Source organism: Scophthalmus maximus, chromosome 9, assembly GCF_022379125.1.
Source record: "Scophthalmus maximus strain ysfricsl-2021 chromosome 9, ASM2237912v1, whole genome shotgun sequence".
Taxonomy (NCBI): Eukaryota; Metazoa; Chordata; class Actinopteri; order Pleuronectiformes; family Scophthalmidae; genus Scophthalmus; species Scophthalmus maximus.
The window spans coordinates 25165001-25181775 of record NC_061523.1 but is presented as its reverse complement, the minus strand read 5'-3'; the positions used below and the strand labels follow the sequence as shown (position 1 = coordinate 25181775).

The following is a 16775-nucleotide window of genomic DNA, read 5'->3' as shown; positions in this document are numbered from 1 at the left end:
TGTGGATATCTTAATAAACACCATCTGGCTGAGCAGGCATGAGGTTTACCTTCTCTCACGTACGAACACGCAACCTGCTGAGAAAGAGAAGGACGGGGGGGGGGGGGGCATGAAGCTAAACATTAAGGCTAAGACAGAAGGAGGAAGGAGGGTGGAAAAGGAAGAGAGGATGAAGGAGAGGACAGAGAACCAGATGGACACGGAGTGAGTCTGTGTTGCTGCAGATTTCAGAAGCTCAGTATGATTCAGTAAGTAACGAGATGAATCAGGAGGATCTAGAACGTGTGACCTCGAGTTCACAGTGACTTCTGTAAACAGTTTTAGATTCAGGGCGGAGAAGCTTTTCACTTCAAGGTTCACACTTTTCACAACTTCTCTCACCTGCACACATTCGCTGCGACCTCGAGATTCTTTCGCCGCTTCTCTGCCGTCGGCCTCGGGTTTGTCGTGACACTGTGATGAAATCTCCAGGGTCTGAGCTCCTGCTCGCATATTCATATACACGGCACGTTCGTGAACATTTGATCATTTCTGTAACTTTATTCTTGATTTCTCAGCGGTGTAGGTTAAACAACGCAGGGCGGGTTTGGTTCTGAAGGCCTGCTACCAAAAGAAACATCCTACTGATATGAGTTCTGCCCCAAATATACGATGGACCAGTGAATATTCATTGATTAATATCAATTAATGATTCATCACTATTCTCCACCACGGGCGGCCGAAGGACAGGAGGCAGGAGACGAGGTCGGAGGTAAACGTCAGGTGAACAGTCGCACGCCGCTGTGCGTCTCAGTCGGTTCCTCGGCTCCGTCTGTAAATAAGAGGCCGTCAAAGTGTCCGGCTGTGATGGATGGACTCATGTGAAGCAAAGAGAATGTGTGTGAACTCTCGCTCTTTCTTTATTCTCCTCATCTTCTCGAGTCAAACGAGACGACCAAGCAACGCACACGTCGGAGCGTGGACGCAGCGGGATTGACAGCTGGTACCGTCCAAAATGGAAAAACCTGGAATGAGTGTTTTCTAAGTAATTAGTGTCAGAACATACATTATTGGCTGAATACATGTTTGAAAAAAGAGTGGAGGTTCTCTGAGGTTCTCGCTCGCATGAGAATCAGTCAGCTGATCTACTGACCGGTGACGTCGTCATGTCGCCCGTCAAGAAAGTAAAGTCTGGCCACACCCCCTTGTTCATAGTTGAGGGCAACATTTGCTTCCAAAGCATGTTTCAATCAAAGAGTTGAAAAAGTTGTCGTCATTGAAATAATTTAAACCGCATGGGGTTGAGGAACTTTGGACTCCACAACGTTAGAATGTGGATCATCAATTATCAGAGACACTCCCTGTGATTCCTCAGACGCTGGAAGGACGATGCCAAGTTTCATCGCTTCTACAACCAGTCAAAATCAGAAGTGACGACTCGGACGCATCGCCTGAGATATGACACCTGACGGGTCGCATCCAAGACCCTGTCGGTTTCCCTCATCCGTCTCTCTCTCTCTCTCTCTCTCTCTGTGTCAGGCGGCGATGAGGAGAAGGACTTTGACATCCAGAGGAACAGTGGAACCATCTCCATCGCCCGCCGCCTGGACGCGGCTCGCCGCTCCAACTACAACCTGACGGTGCGCGTCACTGACGGCCACCACAGTGCCACCGCGCAGGTGAGAAGCTGCTCGATCCTTAATATATATCTCCATTATCTGTGGTTTTGAGTAGAACTCTGACCTTTAAAGGAATTTTCTTTTCCGTCTTTTTTGCTCTAAGGGAATCAAACATTTTCTCGTGATGTAATGTAACTAAACACTCAACCTCGTTGTGTTTTGATTACGATATTAATTCGGACCGATTTATTCGTCTTCAGTTTTCAGTGTGTTTAGGGAAGTCGGAAAGAAATCACAGCTTCAACATAATCCAACAACGTGAGAACGTAATCTGACAAAAATTACGATATAACAATTAAAAACACAACACTGTATTTGGGTTGAGGAGACAAAGGATTTCAAAATCAGGCTTCAGCCACACAACTTTTATTGCTGCGACGTTTACGCCCCCTAAAACGTAGACGGTCGGAAAACGTTTTAGTTAGAAAACCCTGAGGCCGCATTTTAGTCTGGAAACGATGACGCGGTCGCCCTCTCGTCCACTTCCTGACGGTCTCTGATCGATCACGACTCGACAACTAGCGGCGAATTCGGTCAGGAACAGTTCCACGCTGTCGTCGCTCCAAGAAAAGAAATCCCTGCTCTTAACTTTTCACCATTGTTGTTTCTCGTTGGTCGTATTTTCTGTAACTAAGCAACCGACGGCAGAGCAGCCGATCCACTTCCTGTCCACAGCCGGCACGCACGTGACCTGTGCACGTGAATGCTGGCGTGACGTACGTCAGCATGCATGGAGATCATTTCTGACACGGAGCCAAACAAAAGTGTTGAATGTCACATCGGTGACGGACTTTCTTTGTGTTGCAACATGAACCGTTCTATTTCCTCCAATATTGGAGTAAAACAAACTGCATTGCTCTGATATTATATCCAATCCCTCGCTGAGCGGAAGCCGACTGCATTAAACAATAATATCCAACAGATTTATCTTCTGTCCTCATTTGATTCGGAAAATCCGAAGCGCCGCCTTCCATAGTCAATGTCGCTCACGCTGAGCAGCTGTGTGTCTCAAACTCTTTGTGTTTTCCGTCCTCTCTGCACCGCAGGCCTACGTCTGCGTGCTGGACATGAACGAGCACCGTCCCGTCTTCCTGAAGACGCTGTACGAGGTGAGAGATCCGCTGGATTGTTACTTCAGTTCATTGTATTTGGAGAGCTGTAGATCCCATAAAGATCCCAGACCTTGTCGACGGGTGTTAACGTGTGTGTCAGAGACGCAGCCGGGTGGGAAGAACCCTCTGTAACCACAAGAATCAAAGTCCTGCAGCTCGGTGCTCGTGTCGGGGAGTTCCCCAACAGAGCCTCTTTAAACAAACCAACTTCTCATCAACGACTCGACCAGGGAACTTCTTTTCTGCTCTGGAAGCTGAAAGAACGAACAGTCAATATTCACAGTTAATCCTGAGAGCAACGTAAGATTCTTCACATATTTGGATGTGACTTTCATGTCGGATTAATGGGCATCACTTGCTTTTTCTTCTTTTCTTGACTTGCTTTACCGAGTTCGGGCACAAAAGGTCCCCGGAAATGTCGGGGCTGTGAGAGATTGAACAGGAAGTACGACGACTTGTGCCCATATTTGGCTGCTGCCGGCGGTTCCTGTTTACAGACAAATCCTCAGTGGATTTGATTTTGATACACCGAAGGGCGAATCTGGAAATATGTGTATTGTTGAATTTTTGTGTTGTAATCATGAAAAACTTGAGTACGATTTTAACGCAAATTGCAGGTGCTGCGTATCCTGAACTGTCTTTTCTTCCCTCACAAGAGTCTATCTATCTTATACTAAATACAAACATGTACTGTACTGTACTGTACTGTACTGTAACCCCCCGTGTCTGTCAGGGCTCTAACAGAAACCGTTTCTCATCCTCAGTCCGACCGCAGTTATGAATAAATATAGTTTCTCAGACCAACTTGTTATCGGAGATTGTTTTTATAAAACTCCACCCACTTCCGTCTTGTGGTCCCGTGTGTTTTAAGGTGAGGGTCCCTGAGGACACGTCCCCGTGGAAGGACATCCTGCAGATCAGTGCTCGCGACGCCGACACCAACAGTAAGCTGCTGTACTCCGTCCACAGCAGCCTCCACCCCGACAGCACCAAGCTCTTCCACCTGGACCCGAAGAGCGGAGTCCTGGTGATGACGGAGGAGCTGGACTACGAGAGGATCTCCTCTCACTCCCTCGTTGTGATGGTGACGACACAGTTGATCTCAGCAGAGACTTAAAAAAGCGCTAACAGTCCGACACCTTAACATCTCCTCGCTCCTCCTCAGGTGCGTGATCAGGAGATCCCAGTGAAGAGGAACTTTGTGAAGGTGGTGGTCCACGTGGAGGACTGCAACGACCACTCGCCGGCCTTCCTAAGCCCCCGGTACGAGGCCCACATCTCCAACTTGGCCCCGACGGGCTCCGAGGTGATCCGCGTCAAGGCGCTGGACAAGGACGTGGGCAGCAATGCTGACATCAGCTACTCTCTGCACTCCGGTACGCTGCTCACACCTCACGACCTCACGACCCCACGACCTCACACCATGACCTTCTGGAGAGAACGCCTGAGCCAGGAAACTGTAGCGTAGGATTTATCCGGGGGGGATGTCGCTGATCAGGATTTTCAAGTAGTTTGTTAAAAATGTGTGGCAGAGAACAGCTGCAGAGGAACAGTACACCTGCTCAGTATGAATCACACATCGGAGAACATCTGTCGTACTAACGGATACGAAGACTTTTGCTTCATTAGAATAGTGAAAGAGATGAAACTGTTCCCAGAGCAGAGTCCTGTTCAAATGAAATGGACAGAATAAAGCAATCTGAGATATGTGACCAGCTTTATTCTATTTTACTTGTTTTTAAAAGAAGAGTTTATTTTTCCTTGTAGAGTTCAATGAGAAGATCAATATCAATGTATTGGTTAAATCAGCATTAAATTAACGTAACTTAGCATAAATACTGGAAACGGGGAGAAATGACGAGTAACAAAATCCAACTACCTGAACCTGGAGCTCAGCTGTCAACATGTCACATCGAATCTGTTTATTCCATATGAAAAGTGTAAAAAATAATGTGCTGTGGTTTTATGAGGGACTGTTAATGTCTCCAGTAATGAAATAATCATTCATTCTTTCATTGATTCATCTGTGAATTATTTCCTGGATTCACTTACAATTATTTTGTCTATAAACAAAACAAAATGGTGAAAAATATCTTAGCAAGCAGAAGATAATGTCATAAAATGTCTTGTTTTATCCAACCAATGATCCAAAACCTAACAACAATGTTAAATCAACTGAAATCTATAATCAATTACCAAAATACTGCAGTTTGCCATTTATTTTCTTTTATCTAATCCACTTATCACTCCCAAACTATTACTTTAGGAAAATGAATTTCTAAAACTTAATAATAGATAAATGATCTGCTTAAATATTATAACCATCATGTTGTTTTATTATAACCCAATGTAATTGATTGTACACCAAATGGAATCTGATGAAACCCTGGTGGATTCCTGCTGTTATGAACATTTTGAATATTTCGTGAGTGTAACACGTTATTTCATCTCCTGCAGGAAACATCGACCACGTCTTCTCCATAGATCCGGAGCTGGGCTCCGTCACCGTTTCTAAACCTTTGGATCTTCAGCCTCAGGACCAGTTCCACTTGACGGTGAAGGCCACCGATCAGGGCTTCCCTCAGCGCAGCGACATCTGCTCCGTCCACGTCTTCATCCGCATCTCTGACCAAACCCCGCCCGCCTTCCCTTTGGACGAATACCTGGCGGAGATCAGTGAGTCCAGCGCCCTCGGAACGCCGGTGGTCACCGTGTCCGCCTCCAGCCCAGCCGCAGTTCACTATGCGATAGACGGTGGCAACCCAAACGGGACGTTCCACATCAACCTGTACACCGGCTTGATTTCAACCCAAAGGCACCTTGATTTCGAGGACTGTGCTTCGTACAAGCTCCGAGTCGCAGCTTCCACCACGGCCGGAGCCTCGTCCAAGACCGTCGTCTACATCTACGTGATTGACGAGAATGACAATGCTCCCGTTTTTCAGCAGAAGGAGTACTTGGGGCAGATAAGTGAATCGGCGAACGTGAACAGCTTTGTGATGGGAGAAAGAAACACCCCCATGGTCATCCAGGCTTCAGACGCAGACCGAGATGCAAATTCCCTGCTGGTGTACCAGATCCTCGAGCCAGACGTCTTGAAGGTGTTTGAGATCGACTCCAGTATGGGCACCATCTCCTTAATTTCACCCGTGGACTTTGAGGCCCGGTCTGAGTTTCATTTCAGCGTGCAGGTGAAGGACTCCGGGGAGCCATCACTGTGCGCGGCAGAGCCTGCCAAGGTCACTGTTCGCGTCCTGGACCTGAATGACTGCCCGCCACAATTCACTGCCCCAGTGTACGAGCCATCCATCATGCTCCCAGCTGTCAGAGACGCCGAGGTCGTGCGTGTCACGGCCCGTGACGCCGACTCGTCAGTCTCATACAGCATCGCTGAGGGGAATCTGCACAACGCTTTTTCAATTCACCCCAATACCGGAGTCATCACCGTGAGCAATGTGTCTGAATTCAGGACATTTTATCAACTGGTTGTCAAAGCCTCCGACGGCCTCTACAAAGACTCTGCCACTGTCCTGATAAATGCAACGAACCTGACAGCAAGCGATCTTGGATTTGAGCAGAGTGTCTATTCGACAAGCGTCACAGAAAACCTGAAAACAGTCAAAACTCTGGCGGCACTGAAAGCGACAGGTTGCTTCTTGAACGAGCCTCTTTTGTATTCTGTGGTTAACCCTATCGGTAGGTTTGTGGTCTCCCAGACGTCGGGCGTACTTGAAACCACAGGCATCCCCTTCGACCGAGAGGAGCAAGACGTGTATGACGTGGTGGTGAAGGTACAAGACACGAGAACACCGCCCAGGACGGCTACAACGCAGGTCAAGGTTTTTATAGATGACGTCAATGACAATCCTCCGCAGTTTCTCAACCTGCCATTTTCAATGAGGATATCTGAAGACTCCGAACCGGGAGATGTTCTGTATCAAGTAACCGCCATTGACGGGGATTTGGGGGAAAATGGATCCATCATGTACTCACTGGAGGACGACCACGACCTCTTCAGAATAGATCCTGACGTGGGCGACGTGTCACTCAAGAGGCCTCTTGACTTTGAAGCCCTGAACAAGTACGTGTTGACAGTCTCAGCCACAGACGAGGGTGGGGAGCCCACTCACAGCACAGGGGCGCGGCTCACTATTCAGGTGAGGAATCGAACCAACCCAGTTTTCCAGACTCTTCTTTATCCGCTGAAAGTCCCTGAGAGCGTCCCGCCGTTCACCACCATCCTCCACGTCCAGGCCAGAAATCCAGAGGGCTATCGGCTCATCTACAACCTTGAAGAGGAAAACGCCTCCAAACACTTTCACATTGATTTCAAAACTGGCGCGTTGACCGTCACCAACCCGCTCGACTACGAGACCCAGACGCTGCACGTGTTGACAGTCCGAGCGACGGACTCTGTGACTGGAACTTTCTCTGAGGCCTCAATAGAAATAGAAGTGGAGGACGTGAATGACAACGCACCCGTTTTCTCAAAGCTAATGTACAGTGTGAACATTGCCGAGGGGCTCCCGGTCGGCACTCCGGTGATACAACTGTCGGCCTCTGACAGGGACTCGGGCAGAAATAAAGATTTTGCCTTCAAGATGGTGAGAACGGAGGGTAACGAGACGGATTTCTTCGAGATCGACCCTCACAGCGGCTTGATTGTAACGAAACAAGTGCTGGATCATGAAAACACGAAGCACTTTAATTTGAAAATCAAAGCCGCTGACAATGGCACTGTTCCCCTTGCCGCTGAAGCCAGTGTCTTTGTAAATGTCACCGATGTCAACGATAACCCACCGGACTTCGTCAGCTCGCAGTATGACGCCACGCTGGATGAAATGGCAAAGTGCGGCCACATAGTCGTCAAAATCCAAGCTTCCGACCCCGACGCCGGCGACCTGAACAACCTCAAGTACAAAATCCTCTCCGGAAACGAAGGTCGTTACTTCAACATCAACGAGTCCTCGGGAATCATCTCCTTTTCCAACGTGTGCAAGAGGAACCTGGATCCTTACTACAACCTGACAGTGGCAGTGTCCGATGGCGTGTTTCAGAAAACGGCGCCAGTCAACATTGACATGATCCACAGCAACAGGCACAGTCCGGTCTTCAAGCAGAGCATCTACGAGGCGGAGCTGGCTGAAAATGCAGAAGCGGGAACCCGCGTGATCCGATTAGCCGCCATCGACCCTGACGACGGGCCGTACGGCAGCGTTGACTACACCATCATCAACAAGCTCGCCGATGAGAAGTTCTCCATCGATAATGACGGGCAGATCGTTACCACACAGTCACTGGACAGAGAAAACCCAGCCCAGAGGGTCATAGCCATTAAAGTGATGGCAAAGGACGGTGGCGGAAGAGTGGCCTTTTGCACAGTGAAGATTATTCTCACCGATGAGAATGACAACGTACCTCAGTTCAAAGCGTCAGAATACCAGGTTTCAATTCAGTCGACCGTGAACAAAGGGTCGCCCGTCATTCAAATCATGGCTTACGACGCCGACAACGGCAAAAACGCAGACGTCACCTACAGCGTGGACGAGGCCGAGGAGGTGACGGAGGACCTCATCGAGATCAACCCTTTCACCGGAGTCGTGAGTGTCAAGGAGAGTCTGGTGGGCAAGGAGAACAGGATCTTCAACTTCCGAGTCAAGGCTCGCGACGGGAGCCTCCCGTTCTATAACTCCACGGTCCCCGTTCAGGTCAGAGTGGTTCCCCCCGAGGTTCCTCTTCCCAAGTTCTCCGAGCCTCTCTACACCTTCTCGGCCGCCGAGGACGCCCCCGTGGGGACGGAGATCGGCTCCGTGCGGGCCGACTCCGACACGCCGCTCATTTACAGCCTGGTGAACGGGAACACGGTCGAGAGCAACAGAGACAAAGTGTTCAGCCTGGACGAAGACAGCGGGACCCTGCTGCTGCAGAAGACCATCGACCACGAAAAGACCAAGTGGTACCGGATAGACGTGCTCGCTCAGGGGAACCACAACGGGACCGACGTGGCGTCGCTGGTGTCCGTCAGCGTGCAGGTCCAGGACGTGAACGACAACCAGCCGGTGTTTGACGCGAGCCCCTACAGGGCCGTCCTGGCTGAGAACATGCCCGCTGGGACCACCGTTATTCAGGTCATTTTTTATTTTACTCTCGATTTGGAACCAATGTGGTACATCTGATTTTGGAAATATTTTTCTTTTACACTGGGAATCACGTTGTTAAACTGACCTTTGAGTACAGTGCCGCTATGTCCAACTTGAAATTGCTTTTTAATCAGTAGGATACATTTTCTGATCTTACGAATACCAGTTCAGTTCGTGTTGACATGCTGTATGTTAGATATTTGCTAGAAACAGAAAACAAGACTTTGTTGAAGAGCTGAAGTGGATCGACAGAAAATAACTATATTCAAAATATATTTTTTAAAGGAAAAATGCCAATAGTCTCAAATGTCAACATTAGCTTAGTTTCTTTCTTTGAAAGTTAACTGGACATCTTTGGGTTTTCTGACTGTGTCAGGTGAAACAAGCAGTACTTAGATGAAATTCCACAGGATATATATATTTATATATATATATTCATTTTCCAGCATTTCATAGCTCAATAGTTTAGCTAATTGAGGAAATGGTTAGCTTATGTTAGCCGCCCTATTTGTATGAATAAGTTCTCAAATTTGAACAAAACCAAAATCTGATGTATTGTCGATTAGGTTGCCAACAAGGTACAACAAAATAAATTGTCTGAAGTTTGATGTTAAGCCTAATTTAGCTCAAAATTTAAAATAAGCTCATCATGTCACGGACATGTTTGCTAACTTCATTTGAAGTGGGTTACACCGCTAACTTTGGTACAGAAAGTTGGAGTATGATTCCCAGTCAGCTCATGTCTAAAATTGTAACAGGAAGTTTTGAGAATCAGACATTGGCTGAATGATACATTTGCTTGGGTCTGACCAATATATGTCAATGTATATATATATATATATTTTTTTTTAATTGGATGCAACCACCAACCACGGGTTTCATGGACCCACAGGTGACCGCCAACGACCCAGACACGGAGAACAACGGTCTGGTGACCTACAGCTTGGAGCCGCTGGCCCATGGCGCCGCCGCCGACGCCACCGACGTGTTTTCCATCGACGGCGAGAGCGGCTGGATCACCGCCGTGCGGCAGACGGACTGCGAGGCCGACCGAGTCTTCAGGTTCAGCGTGGTCGCCACGGATCACGGCGGCGACGCCAAGCTGTCGTCCAGCGTCCTGGTGGAGGTGACGGTGATGGACGAGAACGACAACCCGCCCAAGTTCTCCGACAACGTGTACCGCGGCTCGGTGGTGGAGGACAGCAGTCCGGGGGAAGTCATCGTCTCCATGACGACCACGGACGCCGACGTGTCTCTGGAGAACCGCCTTGTGACGTGTTACATCACAGGTGTGTTTGTCTGAATGTGTTCATGTGTGTGGATGTTTTTAGTTTGTGTTTGAGTTTCACTTCTGTATTTACCTGTGATCATATTCACTTTTCTTTGAGAGCGAGTGTGCGTTGGTGTGTTCATCAGCCCAACTCTCTGTCCTGTGAGCGATCTGCTGCACGACGGGGATTTATCAAGACTTTAACTTTTGATCTCTGAGTCATGATAGTTTGTTCCTCAGCCACAGATTAATCACAAAGAGGAACGGGTTGACAAGCCGACAAGGCACAAATACCAAGCGGATACCCTGCGGCTATAACAACACAAACAAAGTCTGGAATGAATGCAAATCTTCTGTTTTTCCTCCAGACAGTGGAACCTGGACGGATCTTAAGCGGCTCGCCGTGACATTGTGTTTTTTGGGGGGAAAGTAGTCAAAGGGAGGAATATTTGCATTGGAATTATTCATAAACGGTAGAGTTTGGCCCATGCTGACGCCGGCTCGTCAAAAACAAACAAAAACAGAAGAAAATATTAGATATTAAAGTTGCCCAAAAAACCAGAATGATTCATGTGATGATTGTACTTATTCAGGAGACTCTGTCTCCAACAGAGCTGCGTCGACAACAACACTATACACAATTCATACCGTGACTTTCAGGAGTCTTTTCTTCAGGGCCGTGGTCAGGATTTTAAAAGTGCAGCTCAAACTAAAAGACAAAAGAACATTTAATTGTAATTTAAAGGTAAAAATTATCGACTTTCAATCAAACAGCATTACATGATACCATGTGTTTTGTAATGTGTGTTTAGTTTTGCAATGTAGAACCTGATGTCCTCAATAGTAGTTATTGTTCTGTTCTTATTGTAAATACAACCGTAAACAATATTTAATATCATATTTACCTCATCATTGTCAAACTACCCTGACATACAAATGAACCCGTGGTACAATGTAATACACGTTAAAACACACATTTTGAATTTTATTCCAGACTTCATTATTAAAAAAACATGATTTATAGACGTAAACAAATTGTACAGAAATATTTTGAGCTTCATGAGGTGGATGTGATTTCTGTCTTTTACTCATTTTTTCACGTCTTGGTTTTGCGATAAATGATCTTTTGCATGAAGGAAAATGCACCAAATGTGGATTGTGCACAACGTATTCCACGAGGATCTGCTGCAACCACGTGGTCGTTCAAACTTTCCTCTTTGGCATGATTTATTTTGATTTGATGGTTTTTGTATTACTCTGAATCAACCTGGAGGAGTACGACACGAGTGCATCGATCAGCTGCCGGCTGTTCTTGGACTGTGGCACCTGATTAGTGTTTAGTCACTTCCAAAAAAAAACCCCACGTCACAATTGGACACACGTCAGTCACCAGACCTGCGTGGCAACTTCTGACAGCGGCAGAGAAACTCAGAAACCTCTCCGCCAGCAGGTCGGAGCAGGATTTGATCTGCACCACACGTCACACGTCACCCGTCACCCGTCACCCGTCACCCGTCACACGTCACCCGTCCAACCAGTGACCGACTGTGCGACTGGAAGAGTGACGCTGAGTATCAGCGTCGAAAATAAAAGTTGGCATTGAAAACAAAGTGCTGTACTCACGTCGTGCTGCGGTGGACGACAATGTCAACCACTTCCTCTTAACACTTTAGGGGTTGATAAAAAGTTTTAGGAACTTGAGCTGTTGATACTTTGTATTTATGTCTCCAAATATATCATGCATATTGTTTTATGATAAGAAGTAGATCATCATGGACAACTTGCATTTTCATGCATGCAAAAGATAATTTATCGCAAAAAAAACAAGACTGGAGAAATGAATAGAAAATAAAAACTGCAAAAAAATATATAGAAAAACTAAATAAGATCAGGAAATTGTGAGATCCCTTTTTATATTTTTCAGTGCCGAAACATTTTTTTCTCAATTCCGGTTCAATCTTTTATAATGTGACGTGTTTTCTTAACGCACAGAGAAATAACCTTGATTTTAAACATACGGAGCTCAGTATCCTCATCTGCACGTTTCCTCTCTCAACAACAACAACGTCCTCTCCACGATCACGCTGCATCAGCCACTCAGCGCTGCACGTTTTCTCTCTAATCGAGAATTAAGATTTCGTTTTTCTTGGGAACTCTGATGGAATTTGATGCTGTTTTCACTCCCCTGCTGCACAATTTCCCCTTTTTTCCCTTGGGAAGTCGAATATATCAAACCGAAGTGATGAAACCCGGAAATTTGACAGGAAATTAGCTGAAAAATATGGGAATATATATGTATATGTATATATATAGAAAGCACTGTCCCCCTCGCTCCTGCAGACGGGGACCCGCTGGGCCAGTTCGCCATCATCCAGCAGGACGAGGGCGAGTGGGGTCTGATCGTGAAGGAGCGTCTGGACCGCGAGACCAGAGACCGCTACACGCTCAGAGTCACCGCCACCGACGGGAAGTTTGAGGCGCCGGTGACCGTGGACGTCCACGTGCTGGACATCAACGACAACAGTCCGCTGTGCGAGCAGGTGAGGGGAAGTGTTGCACCTGCGTGCCACAGACACACTCCCACCCAGGAGCTGCTCCCGGCGACTGTTGGAGGGGATAGCATTTCATTTTCTTATGATTGTACCAATGAAACGTGAGGATATTAGGTCGGAGCGGCGCTGCGGCCTCCGTCTGCCTCTCGGTGCCTCGTGAAACCTTCGCTGATAAAGAATCTCATTAGTCTGGTTCCACTGGAGCGTTTCAGTGAAGAGAAAGTTTCAAACACTAAATATCCGTTTGTTGTTTTTACATTTTTAAGACTGCGATGAAATATCGGGCCGCCTCTGGCTACCTGCACTGTTGAACAACTATTATCTTAGTGGAATAGTTTTTTATCAGATGGGTATATGATGAGGAGGATTCCTTCTAAACTCTAAACCCAGTGACAGGGAGTGAACACACACACACACACACACACACACACACACACACACACACACACACTTAATTAATATTTTATTCTGCAGCCCTCCGACACACAACAAATAACAGCTCAATATCACTTCTGATACATTTAGTACCACTGTCATTTTGATACTGTAAACAGTTTTAGATTTTAATTTGTTGCTCTTGCTTTTAAATGGAATACTGTAAGTCATGATGTGCCCAAAAACTGTGTTTCCTCAAGTTGCTGATTTGTGATAGGACGGATTATGTCAGAGGGGATAAAAGAAAACTGAATGGGTGTCACGCTGCGTACCTGAAGACCAACTCTCCAAATCACACGGACACATCAGTTTCACCAAGATCCATGAATTAACGAAAAGGGGGCTTTATCTGACAATGTTACAGAAATGTATATATTTGAGATTTGCACCGAAATGAAATGGGTTGTTTGTTGTCCCACGTCCCACCGAGATGTTGCGTAATCCTGCTGAAGAACCTCTAAGTCTTCTACACTTTGTTCCTGTTCTACCAAAGCAGCTCAAGTCATTTCTCCTCTTGATTTGGAAAAACAAAAAATCAACTTTAACAAATGAAATAATACTTCAAATATCTGTTTTGCATAGTTGAGGGAATATTAATTTAATCGTTATACATATTATCTGCATTTTTTGCAAAATTATCTTGGGCTATAAATAGTTTTATACTGGTTAATGTCTCACACCCGTCCCTATAAAAATGTACAATATGTATATGTATTAGTAATAAGTGATTTTTCTCTTTTTCCGTCTTTCTTTTCAGTCCCTGCGTCAAAAAGAGTTTCAGCTTCTTTCAGAGGACAGAATGTTTCCCTTAGTGTATCAGCAGAGACTCAACATGCGCAGCTCTCTGTAGTTTCCCTGAGAAAAGTGGAGGCCTGATTATTGTTCTAATGATCATTATGATTATTATGGTGCTCCTGCTCCAGGTGGTGTACACTGAGGTGGTGATGGAGAACTCGCCCTCCAGCAAGTTCGTGCTGAAGGTGTCAGCTTCCGATCCAGACGTGGGAGTGAACGGACAGATCTCCTTCACCCTCCACGGGCCCGACGCAGACAAGTTCCATCTCGACCACAGGACCGGTATGACGCCGTGTGTTTGGGGTCAAAACAGCAGAGTTTGAGTTGCCCGATACCATCGGCACTCCGCAGCTGACAAGAGCCCGAGCCGTTTTCTATTGTCACGTCTCTGTGTCGCCCGCTCACCGACATCCATCACACTTTACTTCTGTCATAACATCTGCGTCTCATATCTCCAGTTGGCGGCTGATTGGCCTGGAAGATACCAGGCGGTGTTAGGAGACAAAGGTAGTCAGTAGGAGCCTTTTCTCCACCAACGGGAAACAGGGCTTCGTTCTGGTTCTCGCACTGAAGCATTTCAACCACATGAGATGGTTTTGGGTTCTTCTACCAACATTCATCTTCTTCTGCGTCTGCTTTTCAAAACCTCAAGACGTTCATTCTCACTACACTCAGATTAGAAGCGGTCAGACGTGATCATGCAGAATGATTGATGGTTGATGTCGGCTCCAGGCTTCTTCTCCCATCGCCATGACGACAACATTAAATAAATCTGGAAACCGTGTGTTCATGACACACACACATACAACAGAATCGGCACGCAGACAAATAAGATCAATTCCTACTGATAACAGGCAATAAAGAAAAAGTTGCGTCAGGAAATGCTAAAATTCGAAATCAAATGAAGAGGTGAGGGGATGAAAGGATCTTTGACGTGTGACTTCCCTCTCCATCCCCAGGCGAGCTGTTCACTCTGGCCGTGTTGGACCGCGAGCGGGACGTGGAATACAACCTGGCGGCGAAGGCCACTGACGGCGGCGGGCGGTCCTGCCAGGCGGACATCCTGCTGAGGGTCCAGGACATGAACGACAACCCGCCGCGCTTCTCCTCCAGCCACTACGAGGTCACGGTGTTCGACAACACCACCGTGCGGACGCCCGTCGCCGTCGTGTACGCCCAAGACCCAGACACTGGTAAGGGCCAACGCCACCGAGGTAGTGTGTGTGTGTGTGTGTGTGTGTGTGTGTGTGTGTGTGTGTGTGTGTGTGTGTGTGTGTGTGTGTGTGTGTGTGTGTCTGTTTGCGTGTGTGTGCGCGTGTGTGTGTCTGTTTGTGTGTGTGTGTGTGTGTGTGTGTGTGCGCGTGCGTGCGAGTGTGTTTGTGTGTGTGTGTGTGTGTGTATGTTTGTGTGTGTGTGTGTGCGCGTGCAAGTGTGTGTGTGTGTGTGTGTGTGTGTGTGTGTGTGTGTGTGTGTGTGTGTGAGAACACGATGAGAGCATAGAGAGCGATCTGTGGTTTCTCTCTTGGTAGAACATGTAGTGACAACATATTTGTCCTGGTCTCGCTGATCCCTTTTATTAAAGCCCAATGCTCAGACTTGCCCTTTGTGTGTGTGTGTGTGTGTGTGTGTGTGTGTGTGTGTGTGTGTGTGTGTGTGTGTTACTGATGCTGAACATAATGAAAGACTCAGCCATTACCATTCCTGAAACGCCCACGTGATGATGCCTTGCCTCCGTTCTCGTTCCCACTGTGTCCCGATCGCTCGCCGCCCTCGGGAGTTTTAAGTTTCTCGTTTCCCGGCCACTTGTTCATTTTGCCCGTTACAGCTCGGAGAGTGATGTTCGTCAGGAGTGTTTGTCGATTTTTCCCTCCGATGTTGCAAATGTGTCATATGACACTTTGAACAGAAACTCGATGAGTCGACTGAGAAGATGTCAATTGCGTTTCCCTCCTTCCCGTAACTTTCGCAAAACTAATTTGAAAAGTGCTTTATTTTTTTCTTCTTTGCCTTTTTAACGTTAACGATATGAAGGAAAGTCTCGTTTCTCAGACTCAAAGCTTCAGAACGGTTCAGACAACGAGCGTCAACACGGAGCTTCGGTTTTTAAATGGGTTTTGTTCTGTGTTGCTGCGGCTCCATGTCTGACCATGTTGTTGTGAAGATCATATGTGAAATAGGTCGTTGGGTCCAAATCAGCAGTCAATAATAATCATCATGTGATCACACTGGTTCTCTACACACGCACGCACGCACGCACGCACACACACACACACACACACACACACACACACAGGTGAGACACTCCCTGAGATGTGCAGCAGCTTCTTCTCCGTCTCTGCACCGGCAACTTTCTCACAGACGATGTGAGCGGTGACGACTCACCAGTTTTATTTTCCCAAAAAAAACCATATTTAAAAAACACTCAGTGAACAGTTTTTCAGAATTGGCTTTAGTCTTTGGGGCCGTTTTGGCTCCGGAGCGTCTGGAAACCCGAGGAACGAGAGAAACAACCAGCGAAACCTCGCACCACATGTTTGTTGACGCGTCGTCTGAGTTCAAATTGTCGACCTTGGATGGCGACGCCCCCCGGTCTGTAATTATACAACAACAGCAGCTCAGCGACGAGCCCCCGGGGGGACGGGCTGGTTCTGTAAGAAGATGCATCACGACTTCCTTGTTTTCTTCACTCATTTCAGGGAGGTCCTGTGGATTTGATTTATATATCCTGGAGCCGCAGGACGTAGACTCGTACACATTTTATGAACAAAACCAAATCAAAAAAGTACGATGAATGAATAATTATAATTATAATA

General features: G+C 47.0%; 1 protein-coding gene across 2 annotated transcripts in view; it reads left to right on the top strand.

Annotated features, from left to right (window-relative positions):
* fat2 (FAT atypical cadherin 2) overlaps positions 1-16775 on the top strand; it is an 83980-nt gene that overhangs the window by 27982 nt on the left and 39223 nt on the right. For both annotated transcript variants that reach the window (XM_035649747.2, XM_047334350.1), the window contains exons 7-15: positions 1519-1658; positions 2705-2767; positions 3642-3854; positions 3936-4146; positions 5228-8898; positions 9803-10199; positions 12521-12720; positions 14091-14244; positions 14922-15155. In XM_035649747.2, coding sequence (XP_035505640.2) covers positions 1519-1658; positions 2705-2767; positions 3642-3854; positions 3936-4146; positions 5228-8898; positions 9803-10199; positions 12521-12720; positions 14091-14244; positions 14922-15155 — 5283 coding nt within the window. The remainder of the gene's footprint in view (positions 1-1518; positions 1659-2704; positions 2768-3641; positions 3855-3935; positions 4147-5227; positions 8899-9802; positions 10200-12520; positions 12721-14090; positions 14245-14921; positions 15156-16775) is intronic.